At 43.4% G+C, this 20,559-nt stretch overlaps 2 protein-coding genes across 4 annotated transcripts in view; both read right to left on the bottom strand.

Moving 5' to 3' along the window:
* POMGNT2 (protein O-linked mannose N-acetylglucosaminyltransferase 2 (beta 1,4-)) overlaps positions 1–13,470 on the bottom strand; it is a 166,793-nt gene extending 153,323 nt beyond the window's left edge. The window contains exon 1 of one of the 3 annotated variants that reach the window (XM_085630617.1): positions 13,452–13,470. The gene's annotated coding sequence lies outside the window, so the exon portion shown is untranslated. The other 2 variants (XM_085630607.1, XM_085630610.1) reach the window with 2 other exon arrangements.
* Positions 1,207–8,117, bottom strand: LOC146789018 (zinc finger MYM-type protein 1-like). The gene is made up of 2 exons (XM_085631007.1): positions 5,964–8,117; positions 1,207–3,840 (listed from the first exon to the last, which is right to left on the bottom strand). The coding sequence occupies exon 1, from the start codon at positions 8,115–8,117 to the stop codon at positions 6,003–6,005; it is 2,115 nt and encodes a 704-aa protein (XP_085487133.1). The 3' UTR covers positions 1,207–3,840; positions 5,964–6,002.
* Positions 13,471–20,559: the final 7,089 nt, after the last annotated feature.

Raw genomic sequence — 20,559 nt, 5'->3', positions numbered from 1 at the left:
CGACTTTGAGTGGGGGCGTCGTATATTATGGTTTTAAAAGCACTTGCTGCCTCCTTCCTGGTAAGGGTGGGCGGAATTTGCGAAATTGACTTTCGCAAAATTTCGCGAAACGGCAAAAAATTGCAGCGAACACGCGAAATTTCGCGTGCTCGCGAAGAGTTTGAGCTGATTAATGCGTTACTGAATTTGACCTTCAACTCGGGCATCTGCTTTATTTATATCTGTAAGTGCTTCCTGTTGAGGTTTAATTTTTGTGATAGGAGCATCGTGCCAGAAGGAATCCTGCCCTGCATATTTATCCAAGAAGATGCCACCGTTTTGTGCAATACCTCTACTCAACTGGAGTACTTTCTACTGGCTAATCAGTAAGTGCTACCTCGGTGGGTAAATGTATAGTGCTTTTCCTACACTACAGCTGCGTAAAGGGCCAGCAGAGTTGTCTCCAGCGACCATGTGTGTCTGAAACTTTTGTCACCGCACCGATGGGCGCCGGGGTCTCCCGAGTGAGCTGTCCATCATAGTGGGGAAAGGGCGGGAAGACGTTGCACACCGCTGGTGTGTGGGCTGGGGCCAAACGGGCGGGGCTTCTATGCAGTTCACATGCCTCTTGTTTATAAAGGGTCAGAGACCGACCAGAGCAGCAGATGAGGAGACAGAACCTCCTGGTGTCAGGAACTACACGGGGATTGTGCTCGAGAAACTCATGGATGCACAGACCTCCATCAAGGATTACAGCAAATTGTTGATGGTAGATATGGGGAGAAAGCACACCTGCCTAGCCTCCACCGTGCTCACGAATCTTTTGTGCTGATTAATGCGTTACTGAATTTGACCTTCAACTCGGGCACCTGCTTTATTTATATCTGTAAGTGCTTCCTGTTGAGGTTTAATGACAGGAGCATCGTGAATGAATCCTTCCCTGCATATTTCCGGTCTGCCGCGGATCGCGGAAGTTTCGACATATTCGCGTTCCACGCAGAACGCAAAAATGTCAAAATTTCGCAAGTTCCGCGAGCGGAACGGAAATTGTCACCCTGGTACTTCCTGGCCTACAGCAATTTTCGGCAATAATAAAAATGTCATGATAACACCGGTGAATAAAAGTCTTCCTAGAGCGAGATCGGAGTTTTGTCTAGTGGAAGTTTTGACACATGGAAAGATAGCGTAGAGTTTTTTTTTGTTGTTTTTTTAAATTAATTTATTTCAATTTCAGATTCAAAAAGAACACATACAGATGGTTATGCTGTAGCAATTGATAACACATTAACAGTTCGTACACTCGGGGTGGCAGGAGAAATTGACAATGAATTAGATGACAATCGTAGACAGACAAACACTTGATAGTAATCAATCAGGTATACAATGTGGCAGTAGAGGATTACAGTACATTAATGACATGAGCAATCAGACATCAGTGATAGTCAACAGGTATGCTGTGAGTGGGCCCCAAATATCACGAGGTTTGGAAGTGCTAGGCAATTCCTCAGCATAGATAGCGCAGAGGGTTAATGTGCCTGCTGCTAAGAACATGTACCATGCCCATCTCAAAGTGCACATATTGTAAATAGGTCAGTGGGTTACTGCTTTTGTTAGTAAGATCCTTTTGCTACTTGCAGTTTATAAGTTAAAATCCTAACAAAGAACAGTGAGCTATTAACTTTCATGTTAGAGCTGCATAAAACTGCAAGGTATAAGCTAGAGCTTTATGTTTTTTTCCCTAAGCCTTTGATTATCCTAATGTTGCAAAAAGTGTTCATTTGGATAGAAATCAATAATGATTATTAAAGTGACCCCCAATCATGGTATTAAGTTTTAAATTCTGAGTTTGTGTTTCTCCAGATCAATCACTATTAATCTATACTGCCTACTAAAATGGTTGTCATGTGACTCCTACACCTTGTAGTCCTTTGTCTTATGTAACATTTCCCATACAGTGAGTTACACACGTAAAATTGATTGTCTCTGTGTATATTGCTGACGACCAAATATCCATGGCTCGGAAACAAATGGCTTGTGCTTCCACTTTTAAGCATTTTTGAGACATTCTGTGATTAGAAACATATCCCACTTTGTGAATTTATTTTAATGTCAATAACTAATAAAACTCGTTAAATAATCATGTGTATCCATTGGTTGCATTACATAACATAATAAGCTGTAACTGGTCAGTGAAATGCCAAACAAATACTAAAGATTGGGATGTTTTGCAATCCTGGCCACACCTCTAATTCCGCCCACTTATCCAATCCTCAGGTTATTCCCGTCTTCTGATTCTCCGGCCACAGTTCCCCTACTTTTTTTTTCCCACTTCGACCACTGGTTAGGCCCCTGGTACTGATGCCCCGTTTGCAAAAAATGGAATCTGGTCTGGAAAAAGAACAGCTGCGGGAACCAGAATCCAGGAGGTTCGAACTCTAATCAACCAGTGATCATTGAACCAGAATGTTGTTATAGTAAAGGGTGTATGGCTAGAGATGCCCCGCCTGAAGACATAAGATTACTTGAAAAGAGTCGTGCATTCTGCATCTATGTTGCTAAATGTGTGACTGCTAGTGGCTTTGGTTAAGGGTGTAGTATATATGATAAGTTAAATAAATAACAGATTACTTTGCTGTTTAAACTGTTATCTTTAATTATGAATGTTTCTTAACAAAGCAATTAGATACTCGTCCTGCTTTTCAAGTCTACTCCCTTGGTAACATAAGCCACACCTGCTGTAATAACCGATTCCTTATGCCTGCAGCTCCTACCCTATGCATTGAATATATTCACTTTTTGTGACGCTTTAAGGGACGCTCGTCTATTTTTAACTAAACTTAAACAATTTGTTTTCGGTTTATGGCTGCCGCCTGTATAATAAACCAGCATGTGATTAGATTTGTCCTGAGACAAGGTTTTCTCCTAGATCAATCACCAATGCACACACACCTCTAGACCAGGGGCGGTGGGTGAGATTTGAAAGTGGTGGGGCGCAACCGAATTAGCATACAGCACCGTAGCGAGCGAGCACTGCGAGCGAGCCCGAACCCCAAAAGGGGGGTTTGGGGGGGTTACCCCCCCCAAGAAAATTTTGGAAAAAAAGAAGAAAAATCGTGCATTTTCAAGCAAATTTGAGAAAGCAGGAAGGTTAAAGCAGCAATTGTGAAAGTGCAGTTATTACATTAATAGATGGCATAACATAGGTAGCTGCTTATTCAGTATTACCACAGAGCTTCATACTTTCTGTCCTATTTTGCTCAGGTGCTGAATTCAGACTATAAGACTCATGGAAATCTCAGCTCTAAGAGTAGAAGAAGTTGCACAGCAGTGTAATGGTTGCCAGGCTCGTTCCGCAGGAGCGTCAGGAACTTGAAGAAAAGTCCACAGTCTTCCCCTACGGCCTTCCGACTCTATTAGAATAGACTCTAGAGTAACGAATGGCACGCAAGGGGAAAACAGGGAAACAAAACAAGGAAAGGCGGGGGAAGAAAAACAGTCTTACAACATACTGAATATTAGACTCTAGAGTAACGAATGGCAAGCAAGGGGAAAACAGGGAAACAAAACAAGGAAAGGCGGGGGAAGAAAAACAGTCTTACAATATACTGAATATAAAAGAGGCAGCGCAATGCGCTGTTACCGTGATTCTGGTTGAGCTGAACTTTGTACACACACTTCACATAGGTCCACGCAAGTACCCCAAATATAAATGGTATAAAGCAGTGTTTCCCAAACTGTGGTCACATTCCCAGGGGGGTCCTCAGGCAGTAATTTTAAAAGCACAAAAAAGTTCCTTGTAGAATCAGCAGTTTTCCAGCAACAATAAAAGTGTCAAGATTACGTCGGTGATTAATGTACCTGCTGGAGAGAGATGAGAGTTGTGTCAAGTGGCAGCTTTGACTTATCTAATGTAGCACAGAGGGTTAATATGCCTACTGCAAAGAACGTGTACCATGCATTTTGAAAAACATTTTTTATGTGCCTAGGTTAGTGGGTTACTGCTTTAGTCACAGATTCTTTTGTTACTGTGCAGTTCATAAGTGACAATAGTAATCTAGCACAGTGACCTATAAACTGTCATCAAAGAGCTGCTTGCAAGCTGCATGATACAAGTTAGAAACATATGTTTGTTTCAAGTCTTTCATTATCCTAATCCTGCTAAAAAGGTTTATTTGGGTGGAAATACATTTTTATTGTTAAAGTCAATGCTAACCACTGTTATGTTCTGAATCCTGAGTTTGTGCTTCTCCAGACCAAGCACTCTTTAAAAATGCCTACCAGTATGAATAACATGTGAATCCTACACCCTGTAGTCGCATTTGCCTTATGTAACATTTTCTATACACTGATTTACACGTATGAATAATTGTCTCCATGGGGCAGATTTGCAAGAAAATTGACTGTGTGTGTCGCAAGCCATTTGGCTGCGCCGCACTGAGTCACTTTCGAAGCACAGGGATGCGACATATTTACAACAATATGTTGCATCTCTGTGCTTCCCCCTGTGCTGGCGCACAAACTGCTGCCATACGCCTGCACAGGCACATTTGCACCATGGTGCAAGGATGCCTGTGTCGTGGGGAGATTGTTTATGTGCAGGAAGTAACCCTTCCTGCATGTAAACAATCAGAAATGGCGTTTTTCAACTTCTAAGTGTGCTGCATTAGCACACATAGAACTTGCAAAACGTCATTGTTTTACTGATTGTTTATGTGCAGGAAGGGACACCTTCCTGTACATAAACAATCACCAGAGGTAATATCCTGTTTCTATGCGTGCTGCAGAATGCAACATGCATAGAAAGAGGAGAAATTAATACATTTCTCCAAGTTGCCCCTCCCTACGCCTCCCCTGGGGTGGCGTAGCATTCAGACACATTTCCAGATGTACGATTCCTCGTAAATCTGGAAATGTGTCTGGTTCCATGGGTTATGCGTGGGAACACCCACAGCAACACTCATGGAACGTCCCTTTCACGTAAAGTGCTGTGTGCAATTGGGCCATATTTACAAGACCAGTAAAAGTCACGCAGGGTTGCTTTTCCTGCCTTGGAAATATGGGGCACTAAAATGCGTCACTGGTGCATCACTTTTTGTGACGCACCTGTGGCGCAAGGGGCTTGTAAATCAGCCCCTATATGTGTGTGATTTAAGGTGCTCTGACATCCTTCAATGGTATGAGAGATGTTATAAAACAAATTAAATACATGTGACAGAGGGGCTATGGAGAGATGAGAGGCACTGTTGGAGGAGGATAATATGGGAATCATTGAAGAACCCCAACAAAGATTGTCATATCCTGGTGCATAGTAAGGTCATCATTTACTACTCTTTAAAAGCTGATACAATTCAATATATAATGATACATTTGTTGTAGACTGCACCATTGTTTCCTAAATTGTCTTGGGGGGAGAGCCTCCCAAAGCCCCCTTTGTAGTGGTCAGGCGCACTCACTGCACTAGGTGTGCACTGTATGGGGACTGGTCTGAAAACATTTGCCTGGGCTGCTTTGGGTTTCCAGTCTGGCCCTGGCAGGAGTCTCATACTGCGAAATAAAACCAACCATTTAAAAGTTAGTCATGGAGATGCAGCGCTAACCCTCCTGTTTTTTGCAAATTCTTTCAATATAAAATACTAAAATCCTTAGTAATTCGAGTATCCGTTTTGTGTGCACACGTGTGTTTATTGTTTTCGAATTACTGTTTTAATGTTTGAAATTTAAGTCATACAAATTGCTTGGGGTTCCCCGGCTTCCAGTGGTGACTCAATTGGGGTCCTCAGGAGTAAACAGTTTGGGAACCACTGGTATAAAGGTTTTCGCAATTTGCCAAGGGGAAAGGTTTGATAGGCAACACAAGCAACGAATCGTTCACCCTGCGGGAGACAGGTCAGGCCAGTGAACAAAGGTGAGCAAATCTGTGTAGTCTCCAAATAGAACAAACACTACAAAACTTTTAAAAACAGAGATAACAATGCATTTCTTACCTCAATCAGAATTTTTTGTATTCAAACAAGTAGCAGCATTCACTTTTTGTAGATGAAATCCGCACGTCTCTCTTTCAGTGTAGCAAACTTGTCAATTACTTTCATGTTGAAGTCCGGTATCTTTTGGACTAGCTTGCTCTCTACAGATAGCATCGCCAAAGCATTTAGTCTTTCCTCTAGCATGGTGTTCCTGAGGAATGTCTTTATGCGCTTTAAGGCTGAAAAACATCGTTCAGCTTCTACTGTTGTCATTGGAGTCGTAATCACAATTTTTAGTAAAGTCACTGTCTCTGTAAGTGAGTTTTCCATATGCAGTTTATGAATTAAACTCAGCAAAGTCAAGGCGCTTGTGGCCTTCCGGTACACAGGCATTCCGTAGAGTACAGTTAACTCAGTTCTCAGCTGCTCTTTTTTGAGCATAGGATACGCTTCCACAGCCTGATTCAGAGCACGCTCAGGGAAGGATTCATCATATTGTGCAAACTCTTTACCTTGCAATAAAGTCGCACTCACCAAATGTTTTGTGAACGAAAAGCGTTCTTTCGCCTGCACAATTACAATGTCACATATCTCCTTTCCAATTCGAACCAGAGAGGTGATGTTTTGTCTGCGGTTTGCAAAAACAGAATGCTGCGGCAGTTTGCTCTCTAAATCTTCAACCCCATCTCTCACTTTCATAATCTGTTGTACAAATGCAGATGTATTGGCTTTCACAGAGACAGTATCTAGGTCTTTTCTTTGCAACTGATCGTATAACACATCAACAGGAATCATTATGTCATGAAATAAAAACAGTAAGAACTGAAACTCTTTGTCTTGTAGTGTTCTAATAAAGCCATGGGCTTCATTCTGACTTGTGTGATCAAAGTCTGCTCTGGATGCTATGGCGACAAAACATTTCTCAAGGCCCTCCCTCTGTTCAAAGATTAAGTTGACTGTACGAATGTGAAAGTTCCAACGAGTTGAGGATCCCCTTGGTACGCTTTTGTCCACAATCTCATGAAGGGCTTCTGTTCTTTTGGGGGAACGTGTGAAGAATGCTGCTATGCCTCCGATATCCTGAAAGAAGACTCGTGTCTCTCTGATCTTTGATACCGCCTGTTGCATAATAAGATTGAGTTGGTGGGCGTAACAGTGCACAAAATGAGCATTAGGGTACACATCTCGAATTCTCTTCTGAACTCCACTAAGGCTCCCACTCATTACGGATGCACCGTCATAGCTTTGTGCGATAAGCTTTTGTTTTTGAGGCAGGTCCGGGAAAATTAAGTCCAGTTGACACAGTATTGCTTCAGTGATGGTTGCTGCACTAGAGTCACTTAAATGCGTGAAGCCATAAAATCTTTCCACAATGTTTCTGTCACTGTCAAGGTACCGAAACACTAACACGGACTGTGTTTGAGTGGACACATCAGTGGTGTCATCAGCCTGAATAGCCACAAAGTCTGTGTTTCGCAACTCTTGCACAATATGGCTTCTTATAATTTCGAGCATACAGTCAAGGAGTTCATTTTGTATTGTATTAGAGGTGCCCTTAAAGACTGTAGCATGTGCTAAATGTCTTTCCAAATCCTGGTCTATGGTTGACATTAAATCCACTAGGCCTCGGAAGATCCCAGGTTTTGAGGAAGTTTCCGATTCATCATGGCCTCGCAATGCCAGTTCGAAAGCACCACAGAAACGAATGCAATCAATGATCTTGGATAGATTTTGTCTGTTCTTATCCACAGCTTCATTGTGTTTTTGAATGGATTTGCGATACGCATCATTTATCTGCTGCTCAATTGGTGCGTCTTCCCCCAACATTCCCAGTCTTGTCAGGTTTTCCAGATGATTTCTTGTGAGCGCATGCTTCTTTATTTTTTCAGCGATGTGCTTCAGGTCGACCATTCCTTGCCGTGTCCAAGAAAAGTCACCGCCAAACAGCAAGCAGGGGAAGCAGAACAGAGAATTGCGTATAGGGCAGCCTGTAAGCCAATCAGCTTTTGTGTACCAGGCATTTGAGAATGTACGTTTTGACATTTTTCCTCTGTCCTGGGTAGTTTGCTGTAGGTTTATTTCAGGCTGATGAGGTCCCAATTCTTTTAACTTCAGTTTTTGTTCAAGTGGCCGTGACTGGAATGACTTTGTAATCAGCTCTTGTACTGTATTCATGATGGGGTGTCGGGTGTTGCTGGCCTTACCAATATATATATATATATATATATTAAAGAAACCTGTCAATAATCAAAGTACAACGTATAAGGTGCAGTGCAATAATATCAAATTTCAGTATAAATACATTATACATATATATTGTGCATTATCCTAATACATCTCAAATGACTGCTAAAAATAGAGCCGTACTGCCTCCTGCCTCTCTGTGCCATAGTGTTGCTGGAGGCACTGAAAGACACTGCTTGAGGGCCTTGAGAGTGACCACATGACATACATGCTCTAACTACGATGTAAAAAAATATATAGCATCAGTTGCCTTACCTTTAACACTGGTGTTTGCTGGGTTGTAGCCGGGGTCGGGTGAGAGAGCAGCAAAGGAGGTTGGGGTCCTCTTGTTGTTTGCTGGAAAATTGCCCCAAAATGCGGTAATGTTTCAGGTTGTCAGGTGCTGAAAATGAAAAGATAACAATTTATTTTTGAAACAGTAGGGTAATGAAACAAAGACTGTGGGGAAAAAACATAACGCTCCAATAAGCATTAATATTAACAATACCCATTACAATTCACAAAACAATAAAGGCAGGCTCGCAACGCACTGGGAAATTCACAGATTTCATTTGAATCAGATTAAATATTCACCAGTGTACATTCAAAAGTTAAAACTTTTATTTAGCTATCCGCATGTTTTTGGACGTCAGCACACGGTGGTGAATTAATGAGCCTTGACATTTCCCTGCCTACGATCTGCTTGTTTGAAGTTTTGAGAGCGGCTCCTGAATTATTCATGAAAGAGCTGGTAAAAGGCACATTTAATTTATTTGTAAGTCCCTAGTAAAGTGGTACTATCTGTACCCTGGGCCTGTAAATTAAATATTACTGGTGGGCCTGCAGCACTTATTGCACCACCTGCTTTAGTAGCCTTTCAAACATTTCTCAGGCCTGCCATTGATGTCAGTGTGTGCAGTTTAAACTGCCACTTAAACCTGGCAAAATATAACTTTTGCCAGACCTAAGCCTTCCTTTTAAATACATACAAGACACCGCTAGGGTAGGCCTTAAATAGGCCATAGGGCATGGTTGAGTGCATTTAAAAAGTTGGACATGTACTTTTTACTTTTACATGTCCTAATAGTGAAAAAAAGGATGATATTTAATGAGTGTTGACTTTCAATTGGGAGCAGGTGGGAATATCGAGTTTGGTGTCTTAAGAATTATAATTTAAAACCTTCTTTAATGGTGAAGTTACATTTAAATCGCAATTCTGATAATGGCACTTTTAGAAAGGTAGGATTTTCTTGTCCAGACCATTTGGTGTCTGTAGCCTGTATCCTAGGTCACATGACTAGGTATAGCTGGCATTTGGTCTTTGTGTATTGCTCCCAGACAGTACAATAAAAGAGAAATCGGTGTTGGCAGGATGGGACATCTCTGACTTGATTGGGGAGGGATTGGAGCTGCCATCTTCCACACTTTTACATCACAAAGGATCTGCGTAAGCACACTCACAAAGGGTTTTACACTAGTCCTATGTGCCCCCAGTCAAGCTGGGGCCAGGGCAGTGAAGTAGGAACCCAACACCACTGGGGGTGGAAAACTCCAGGACCTTCTCCTACTTCAAAGCTGGCACCAAGTATAAATATTGGACCATCAGACCTAACGTTTCAGTACACCTCTGGATCTGTGGAAGACTGAGAGGGAATGCTGTGCTGCTCTGCTGCAAGAAGGACTGCTACTCTGCTGCCTTGCTACTCTGTTGTCTGAGTGAGATGGATTGGACCTGTATCTTGATCACCAGAGTGACTCCAAGGGCTAGTCGGCTGGCCTTCTGCTCATAGCTTTGTGTATAGAAAAGGCTCCAACCACCTTGAACCCAACAGCTGGACTCTGTCTGCTGAGTCTCCCCCCCCCCCCCCAAGGGTTGCCACCCCACTCCTGGACCCTTGAAAGTGGGCCAGAAGTTGCTTAGCCAGCCCAGCTGTGATCCATGCAGAACTGCTGAAGCGTGCCGCATCACCTCGCAGCCCTGTATCCCCAACGAAGGAACCCACATCTTTTCGGACGCACCGCTGCCTGAAACCTCCTTGATGCAGGACCTTACATCGCAGCCTTGAAACTGCCGCTGTGCATCTTCGATACAAGACCTCATATTTCAGCCCTGCATCACCCCGGAATCACTGCTGCGTGGCACACCCTTGATGCAGGACCTTGCCTCATAGCCCTGCGGAACCACCACTGCATGGCGCATCCTCCATGTGAGATTTTGCAAAGCTTAGCAACCCTGATTTTAGGTACTTTGTTCAGCGGGCCTAACTTAGTCACTGTATCTGGCCTGTGCTTGATCGTGGTCAGCCTAAACTTGTGAGTTTGTCCCGGTCCATCGCAGCTGGTGCTTTGTGCTTTTAAGCACTATTTTCACTTAAATCTCAAGTTCTACTGATTGAATTTTTGTTGTTTTGGTCTTAGATAATTTATTAAATGTTATTCTCTTTTTCTGAATTGGTGTGGTATTTTTCTGGTGCTTTGTTTTCAGTTATAGCTGTTTGAAGTGCTGCATTAATACTTTATTAAGTTAAGCCTGACTGCTTTGTGCCAAGCTAACAGAAGGTTAGGCACAGGTTAATTTGGGGTTGCTTGTGACTTTGCCCTGACAGGAAGGTTGGTTTCTGCCTGAGTTGAGGTTCAAGCCCTTAACCCAGCCAGTAACCCAATTTCATATAGTTATGTTTTGTAAATTTCTCTGAAGTCATCTTTCTTCTTTTGCGAGAACAACCCCATCTCTGACATGATCAATTACAGAGACATACAATCATCCCAATGTATGATCACTTACAATAGTTGCCATGGAGATGAGAATTCACAGCTCTTGGTGATATGTTATTTTGCCCAATACGAGCATCTATCCATCCAACTGTCATTCTCCAATTTGCACTAAATATAAGTAGTTCTTGGTCTTCCCCTTATCAATCAGTTGAGATCTGGATAACTGTACTGCTTTGCATACACGTGCTTGTGCACATCAGAGACTGTGTTCAACTTTTAAAAAATGGCGGGTGTATCTAGGGTGGCACAGTGGGTGAAAAGCGAGGGTCTGTAATGCGGCATCAAGTCCTGGCTAGTGGCTGAGATACATTCAAGCATTTCTTCCATCACCATGTTGTTTTGACATTTAGTTGAAAAATTGAAACGTGGGACAGTAGCAGGTCTGGTATACTGTGTTGATCTGGGGGGCGATGCTATCTTTGAGGCATTTTACAGCACCATTGTTGCCAACACAAATACTTGGTAAACAGAGGTTTTTTTTTGGCAGAGAAAAAAAGAGCAACACATCTTAATGGCATTGACAACAACTGTTAACAAATTAATGTAGCACAGTGTATGCACTGATTTAACAATTGAGGTGTATTCAAAATAGTTACCTGGATTAGAACAATATAATGGGTAGAAGTGCAAAGTTTGGGCTGACTGAGTTGGTATTTTTAGAAAGGCCATGCTGTAAAAATAGGTAAAAGCTATTACTACTTTAAGCCGCAACTAATACATTCTAAAATCCATTTTAAAGGATAAAACACAAGAAGCAAGTGCCTTTCCGGTTGTGTACTGGCTGGATTATGAAGACAAACTGGCATTTTACATTTTATGCTCCTGTGTAAATCTCCTAGGGATGCACCTAGTTAAAGTGGTACACTCAGCCAGAGTTCTTGTTAACCTCTTCCTCTCCTCTGGGAACGTCCCCCGCCCCACGATCTCAGGATATCACACGTCACTTCACATCTTTGAAGAACAAGGCTTTATCCCAGCCGGCCCGGTCCACTCCAGAGTGATCTGCAATTGACCATCTCAAGGCAAAATCTGCATTCACCCGTGACCAGGTACTAGTGAAGCGGCCGCCAAACACAATTACACTGGAGTGCTAATAGAGTGGAAGGGCAAAACTGCCTGACCCCGGCACCAGGGGTCGATTGAAATGTTTGATGTCACAGTCTCATTCAATTAGTATCACAGTGTGAAAGACAAAGCTCGCGCTAATGCAAATGAGCTCCGGACATGCAATGCAATACTGCTGATTGGACTGGCATAATTATGCCAGTCCAATGCTTTCACCCCCCGCCCCCGTTAGGCCTCTCATCCCGGCTTCACCCCCTTGGCAGACCTCAGGCTCTCACCCATGCCACGTGCCACCGTCCCTTCACAGGCCTATAACCAACCTGCCTTCACCGCCTCATACTTCTATCATCCGGTCCGGACAGCACCCCTCACGGCTCATTTTCACTCTCTCCCAGGCCATAAATAAAAATAAGTTGTATCTTACCTGGGGAACTAATGAAGGTCCTGCGCAAGCAGTAGCCACACACACACCGTCCCTCACGACCACGAGGCTGGGCTCAGGCAGCGACGCGCACGAGTCAGTCGAGACAGAGTGAAGAAGTGAACCCGACCGTTACTTACGTCACGCGCTCGGCATCCAATATGGATTGCCCGCCCCTGCGGTGACCGGCCAATCCTGGCGCAGTGGCGCTGCATGCAGCACCAGGATTGGCTTGGAGGGCACAGTGACTCCTCGCCCTGTCGGCCTTTTGCTGCCAGCGCTGCCGCCAGCAGGTCCTGCACCCCCCCCCCCCTACTAGCTAATGGGGCCGGCCTGGGTGCGCATGCTCGGGCAAGTTGCTGCCCGAAGCATGCATGCGGGGATAAACGTTTTTTTAAACACAGACACCAGCCAGCCCGGCCCGCCCCCCCCCCCCCCTGCACACTCCCGATAAAGTCGGGTGCTGCCCGGCGCCGAATAAGTAATTAAATGGTAATTATTTCGCGTTTCTGTTTAACATTTATTTTAATTCTTTAACGCGGGTCCAGGGCTGGTGGGGCTACGCCCCTACGCCCCAATGGACGCACCGCGGCTGCTCTAGACGAGATTCTTTGAAACATTAAAGCAAACAATAGGAATAATAATGTGAAGAAGAAAGACCCGGTAATGTATTTACGACTGCAAAAAACCTTTTGAGTTTTTAAATAATGTGATTACTGTACTCCCAAGCGCAGCACAGATAATTGCATGTTGGTAAAGTAGAAGAGCGAAAATAGTACAACTACTAGCGTACAATAACAACCAGAGATTCTGATGTATCCCCTCAGTGTCATGCATAGAAGTCTAAGCAGCGATAGCTGGTGTTCAATACCAAAATCGGACGTGCAGCAGTACGAACATTCACGTTACCTTGTGTTTCGCTTCGCTATTTCTAAGGCTAGTTTTCTGTTCTATGCAGTTAAAGCAGGTCTTTTTTCTTTGTAAATGCTCAGAACAGGAAGTGATTCATTCGTCGGATGACTGACCGTGCGTTTAACCAATGAGAAAACAGGTAGGTTGCTGGACAGGAAGAGTTGACCGGCCATCTTTGTAAAGGGTCCACGTTTCGGTAGTGGGTTGAAAAGTTGGACGTTTGTACGCTTTTATAGTGCCGGGCAAACATTCTTCCGTATCTCAGAATGAAATAGAACAGCAATGCTTCTTGAAAAATAATATTAGAAACGGTCGCAGAAGTGATTGCCATCTCGGCGGTGTAATGATTTTACTGTACTAACTCCTGAAAGCTCTCCTTGTGTGCTGTCTTTCACTCGGGTACTCGTGGTCCAGTTCCGGCTTCAGGCGGAGGGTTTGCTTTTAAAAATAGGCTTCTCTGAACAGATTCATCTACTTCTGAGGATAGCAGTGGATTGGCGAGAGACTGTGAAGGAAACGAGCTCGATTCTTGCTCCGTGCCACCACCTCCATCCGGATCTTCAAAGCGGACCTCAAATCTCTTCTATTCCAAAGACACTGTCAGAACTAATTCCTTCATTCTCAGACCCCGCCAGGAAGTTCGTTAGTCATTGTAAATTTGTTATATTTATTTATTTATTTATTGTATATTCCTTGCTTGCTGTGTTTGATATTGTGTTCCTCTTGCCTGCTGTGTTTGATTCTATGTCCTGCTATTTTTGTACATTCTATTTTGTAACATTTCTCTCATGTAACCTAACTGGTTCTATTGTACAGCGGTCTGACACCTTCGGGTAAAGCCCGTGCTTTATAAAAATGCATAAATAAATAGATAAATTCTAGCATTCTGTGTCAACTCTAGTATATTGAGTTATGTGTGGGGGGGCAGCTGCGAGCACCGCATAGAGAGCTGAAATGTGTCAACCTCACACAAATTCTCTGAGGTGGTAGGAGGGTCAGCTGCAAGCCATGGGTGTAATGCAAATTGGTGGGGACCCCCTGCCGAATGTGATGAGGGGCCCCCCAAGTCTTTTATATCTTACAGATATTCCTTGGCCTCAATGGGGGCCTCGTGAAGGGGTTGGGCCCCCCTGCACAACAGGGGCCTGTGTTACGCCCCTACTGCAAGCACTGCACAGTTAGCTCAACTCTGTCAACTTCCCAGGAATTCTCTTGGAGGTGTTTGGGCAGGAGAGGGGCTTCTGCAAGCACTGCACACCGAGCTGAACTGTGACGACCTCTATCATGAGTTTTGCTGTGGGTCTGCTGTAAACAATGCAGAGCCAGCTGAACTTTTTCAGATTCTGTCATGAGTTCTTTGTGGCAGGGGATTGGGGGCCTTTTGCTGTAAGCTTCACACTGTGAGTTGAGTGGTCTCCACCTCTATTATGAACTATGTGGGCGGGGTTATCTGCAAGCACTTGACAGCAAGCTGAACTGTGTCAAACTCTAGTGTAGTGGGTCTGCTTCAGGCACCGCATAGCACAGCAGAAGGGGTCTGTGTTAATACGCTATACACTGTATTCTTTAAGAGGTATTTATTAACACCTTGAATACACCACCAACAACAACTGCAAGCCAGTGTGCTCCCAGTCGCCAACTGACCTCCTAGAACCCTCTCCATGGAGACTGTGAACATTCTTGGCATGAGCTGCTGGCATGCAAAGCTTAAAGGGAAATACTTACATCTAAATACAACACATCCCCCTTACCAATAATACAAAAGAAATAATAATAAATGGAATTGACAATTTGAAAAGAACTATGCTATACACAGAATAAACAGCATAAGAGGTCACCGAAAGGGAAAAGGAAACTAACACAAAATGAGAACAATGGATATGCAAAGAGACACAAAGTTCTTGAACCCAGCATTAAAACATTACATAATCCTTGAAGCGTTCTGGGGTACTCTGAGATCTTACAGAAGTGTCCCTCCTGGGAGAATTACTAGACAAACTTGTTCTGTGTCGCAGCATCTCTGAACCCAGAGGAACTTTATCCCCCATCTCATGTGGCAACTTGTTACCACCATATGTCACTAGTCGGGACGTACTCTTATTTTCTCCCAGTGTGGACCATCACCACATTCTTCCTTAGGGAGGTGATGGCAAAAGGACCCATAAACTCCGTAACGCCCTTCCTCGCCCAACGTGGCTTCTTCACCAGAACCCATTCTCCAACACATCATTTTTTATTCTTTATTGATCTGTTCAGGTCATACCTGTCTTTGCACTTCTGCTGATACAACCTGATCCTGGCATCTACCTCCTCTCTGTTTAACTCCTTCAGCGCGGCGCGGATTACCGCGCTGTGCTGAAGGGTTCGTGCGCGGGCGGGGCCATGACGGAGCGGTTCCGTCATCCGCACAGCGCAACCGATGCGCATGACGGAACCGCTCCGTCATGCGCATCGAAAGGGTTAAACTGGGAGCCCTTTTCATCGGTAACCACCCAGGATTCAATTTGGACAAAGGCACCCTGCCCCTCAGTAGCTCAAAAGGGAAACTTTGCATAACACAATTGAGGGTGGGGCGATGGGCCCACCACGTGTCTCTCAGAACTTCCTTGAGCGGGATTCTTGTTTCTAAGGCTCTCTTTTCACAGGCTTTATTCACTCTGTTCATGTGTTCCGCAAGGCAATTGTCCTGCGGCACATAGAGAGCTGTCCTCTGATGAGTGATCCCAAAATCCTCTAAAAATTCCTGCATATCTTGTGAGGTGAATTGCACCCCATTGTCAGTGACTAAAAATGTGGGTATCCCTTCACTCACAAACTCATCCTTTAGGAACTCCATTACCACCTTAGTGTTCACAGTACTCACGCATCTTGTAGATACTCATTTGGAAGTGTAATACATCAGCAGTAATATGAACCTCTCTCTAGGCCCCAATAATTCAAACGGGCCCATTATGTCTAAACCTAACTTAGTCCAAGGTTTAAATGGGATAACCACACGAGAAAGCAAAACCGAATTGGAAACACAAGACTTATCACTGGAGGCCGACTGATAACACTCCTTAACAACTTCCTCCACCAGGCGATCCATGGCCGGCCACCAATATCTCACGGACACAAGCTTTGGTCAGACTTCTTCCCAGATGTTCCTCATGACCAAGGTTTATTATCTTGCATCGCAAACAGCTGGGAGGAACACCTCTCTCCCCTCGCATGAGTTCTCCCTGAAGTAGTGTAAGCTCATTCCCTACTGACCAAAAACTACTTCAATTCAGGTATAAGTACATAATTCTATCAGTAAAACTGAGAAGAAAGCAGTTTAAAAAGAGTTCCAGTGCTGCCTTAATGTTCCCTGACTGATAAGTAACTTAAAAAAGAAACGCCATATTATAGCCTTATAGCCTGCCGTAGCGGGCTATACCGGCTATTAAAGGCCCGCTGCATCGTTAAAGGCCTGAGCCGAAGGCGAGGGACTTTAACAAAGCAGCGGGACTTTAATAGCCGGTATAGCCCTGCTACGAAGGGCTATAAGGCTATTAGAACATTCTGCCACTAGAGGGCAGAATGTTCTAACAAATAAAACAAAGTCTTCAGGGAGCACAAGGGTATTCAAATCCCCTCAGGCTCCCTGAAGCCTTTGTTCACAGCCAGAGCTGTGAACAAAGAAACATTGGAATGTTGGAGCTCTGGGCTTACACCAGCCATTATAAGCCCGGAGCACTCCATTGTTTTCAATGGAGCTTCCAACATTCCAATGTTCTAATAAAAATTAGAACATTGGAATGTTGGGAGCTCCATTGAAAACAATGGAGTGCTCCGGGCTTATAATGGCTGGTATAAGCCCGGAGCTCCAACATTCCAATGTGTCTTTGTTCACAGCTCTGGCTGTGAACAAAGACTTCAGGGAGCCTGAGGGGATTTCAATCCCCTCGCGCTCCCTGAAGGCTTCGTTTTGTAAGAACGGTGGGCTATAAGGCTATATTAATACAGAAGATTTTCTGTAAAGTTGTATTTAGGTATCATATCCAGGCTTTTGTAGAATTTAAAACGTGGGCAACTAGTCATTATATCTCTCTGGGAAAGATAAAAAAAAACCCTAGCAGCAACAGATATATAACATACTGCCAACATTTTAGGAGAGGAAAGCGGGAGATTTAAAAAAAAATAATCAGGAGAATGTATTTCTCCCATTGATTTCTATTGAGGGCGAGGCCTTAATCTGGTCTATTGTCATCTATGGGACTTGCAAGTGTGCTGCAAGGTCGGATATCAGAAAAACAAAAATATTTTTTTTTCTTACCTGTCAGGAGCACAGAGAAAGGGCTATAGCAGGCAGCGATAGCATGACAAGAATGTTGTCCTCTGGCCTGCGGAGTAGGTTGCTGGCTGTGCATACTCTGGGTCACACAAGCCAAGTCCCTGTAGGCAGAAGCCCTTTGAAGAATCAGATTTTTGCAGGCAGGAACTGGGAGGCAGGAGACTAGCTATGAAATCGGTAGTCTCCCGTCTGAATCGGAAGGGTTGGCATGTATGATATATCGGGCTTCTCCAGCGAGTAGCTTGTGGGCTACTGGTAACTAACCAACTACCTGTAAGTAGCTCTGTGCAGCCCAGTGAACTAAATCAGAAGCTTTTGCTTGGTTGAATTAGTATACATACACCAACATTTAAAAGAATGTGTTTTCAGAATTAATAATCTTATATTTGGGGAAACACTGTTGCATTTCCAAAATATATTTAAAGCTGATAGTTGAGTAATAAAAATCACAATGTTGGGGAGACTATTACTAATATTATCAACTTGGTGCTAGGGGCACAGCATCTATGACTGTTATGTAATTCCCATGTAGAGGTATCCCACATAAACAAATAAACAAATAATTTTTCCACATTACTGCTGGCAACCATGCCTGATGCATGGAGATGATCACTGCTAGTAATCATATAAATGATGGCCACTAATGTAATCTTCTCTGATGTTGTTACTATTACATCTCTAATAATATTAGTAGCTCAGGTAAATGTTCGTTGAACACAAGTAGCTCTTATTACAGAAAAGGTTGGAGACCCCTGAAAGAAAGCGTTCTCAGAGTTAAGGTTTCCAGGTGACTCCAACTGTCAGGGCGCAAACCTGTGTCTCATTAACTTTCCTGATTCACTCTTACAGCTTGGACTGGGAGCAGTGTAGTCCCTATTGGACTTTGGTGCCCCAGTTGGACCTGTCTCTACTTGCTTACATTTCATACATTAAGATTCAGTTGTAAGCATTTCCAATAAGAAAGACAGACAAGGACTAAAGTTTACAAATTTACTCAAAGAATGTCAGTACAAAAAAGCATAGGCTGGGCCATCAATCACCTAAGTATATCAGCATACTAATTCTAAAAATACAGGAAGAGCTCAGTAAAGTTCTACTGGAAATCCAGCATAGATTTGCCTTCTAAGAAAGGGAAAAGGTGAGACCTACCATAGAGAAATCACATGCTTTTATAGGACTATCGACAAAGAGCTTCATACATTTATTACACAAATACATGGTTCACAGAGCATGCGCCATTGGGGAACAAGCAAGAAGAAACATTTTACTGCGGAATACATTCAGAGATTCTCTTATAATTCTACTATATTAGATTCAGACGTTCCCAGAGTCTATTCGGGTGATATGACTTGATACACAAAATGTTATTTGCCTGGGACAGCCAGATTATCCTTGATTAGGTAGGTATATCACTTTCATTGTGACTGGGAAAATAGCTTCTCAATGAAAGCTCACAAATCTTTATCGCAACAGGAAATAACATCAACAATGATGGTCATATGGTAAATCGCGATTTCTCATCCAAAATGGAAGAAAGCACAAAATTGGCTTAGGTTAAACTAAACTTGATTTCTCATACATTAAATACTACAATTGAAGAAAACAGATCCCACAACCCACCTCCCCACCCTCAATGATTTCTAAATCATCTGTAGTGCTAGTGGCACTCCTATGTTTTGAAACCACGTGATGACCTTTGACTACCATTATTTTAAGTGGCTTTTGGTGTTTTACTTTACCCTAGCCTGAATGTACAACATCATTTTTCCGTGCATGTGCATGTTTCCTTGAAGATGTCTCTTGTGTAATCTTGTAGTTTTAAAGTGGGTGAGCTTTGACAGAGTAGAACAGCCTTGCCAGGAACAGAACGTGTGGGATGGTCATTTGAAAGCATGAGAGAGAGAGAGATGTGGAATGTACTTCTTGGTCTCGAAGTGCAGTGTTATAAGCATTGGTGCTCAAATGTGCATTATGTTGTACATTGGGAGATGAAGTGTGTGATGCTATAGGCAGTGGTGCACAAATGTCTATTGTGTTGCACATTGGGAAGTATTATGAAGTTCTTACTATTGGCTTTGACATGCCCTCATGTCATCTTGAATTCTGACTCTGTCTTACTTGAGCTTCTTGCGCACACAAGCAGGCCCCCAGATTACTCAAGTTGTTTAGGTTATTCACATTCAAGGTTGCTTTGTTATTGGAGATTGTTGAATGTACCGCCGGAGACTTTTGTAAGCTTCGCTAAGATAAAGGCTGGAACATGTGAGAATGCAGAAGGAATGTGAGAACTCCTTTGCCTTTGGAATGCTTGCATGGAAAGTGGACAATTCCAGTAAGTTTCCTTGGCGCAGAGGAAGGCCTTGCAGAACCTTCTAGTGTGTTTTGAGACTATAAAGCTGGGGTTTGTTGACTTAGAAACTGGGATTGGAGCCTGAACGGAGGACTTGTCTTGGGTGCAGGAATCGGGTTGCTGAGTCTCCTGACCCCGGCTTTGAATCCCCCAGTCTGGAGTGGGCCAAGATGACGTTTGCACCAGGTGATGTGTTTACTTTTTTATTTTTGCCATTGTGATGTGTGACTGTCTGTGTGCACTCTCAGTTTCCAGTGGCTATAACAGCCATTGTGATGTGTGAGTGTCTGTGTGCATATTCCAGTTTCCAGTGGCTATAATCATCTGAGGTGTTTTCTTTGAGTATTGACTTTGTGATGTGTGAGAGTCTGTGTGCACATCCAAGTTAATCATCTGATGTATTTAGTGTACATATCTTTCTGATTTCTTGCAGGATGTCCAGCATTTTCATGCTTGTGTTTCATTCCATATTATCCGCTTGTGTTTCATTTTATTATTGCCATCTGCTTGCATTTTATTTCATGTATATTCCATGCATTGCATATGTGTGTATATG

This window comes from Triturus cristatus, chromosome 10 (genome assembly GCF_964204655.1).
Source record: "Triturus cristatus chromosome 10, aTriCri1.1, whole genome shotgun sequence".
NCBI lineage: Eukaryota > Metazoa > Chordata > Amphibia > Caudata > Salamandridae > Triturus > Triturus cristatus.
Note: the sequence above shows the minus strand (reverse complement) of the source record. Positions and strands in the feature narration are given on the sequence as shown.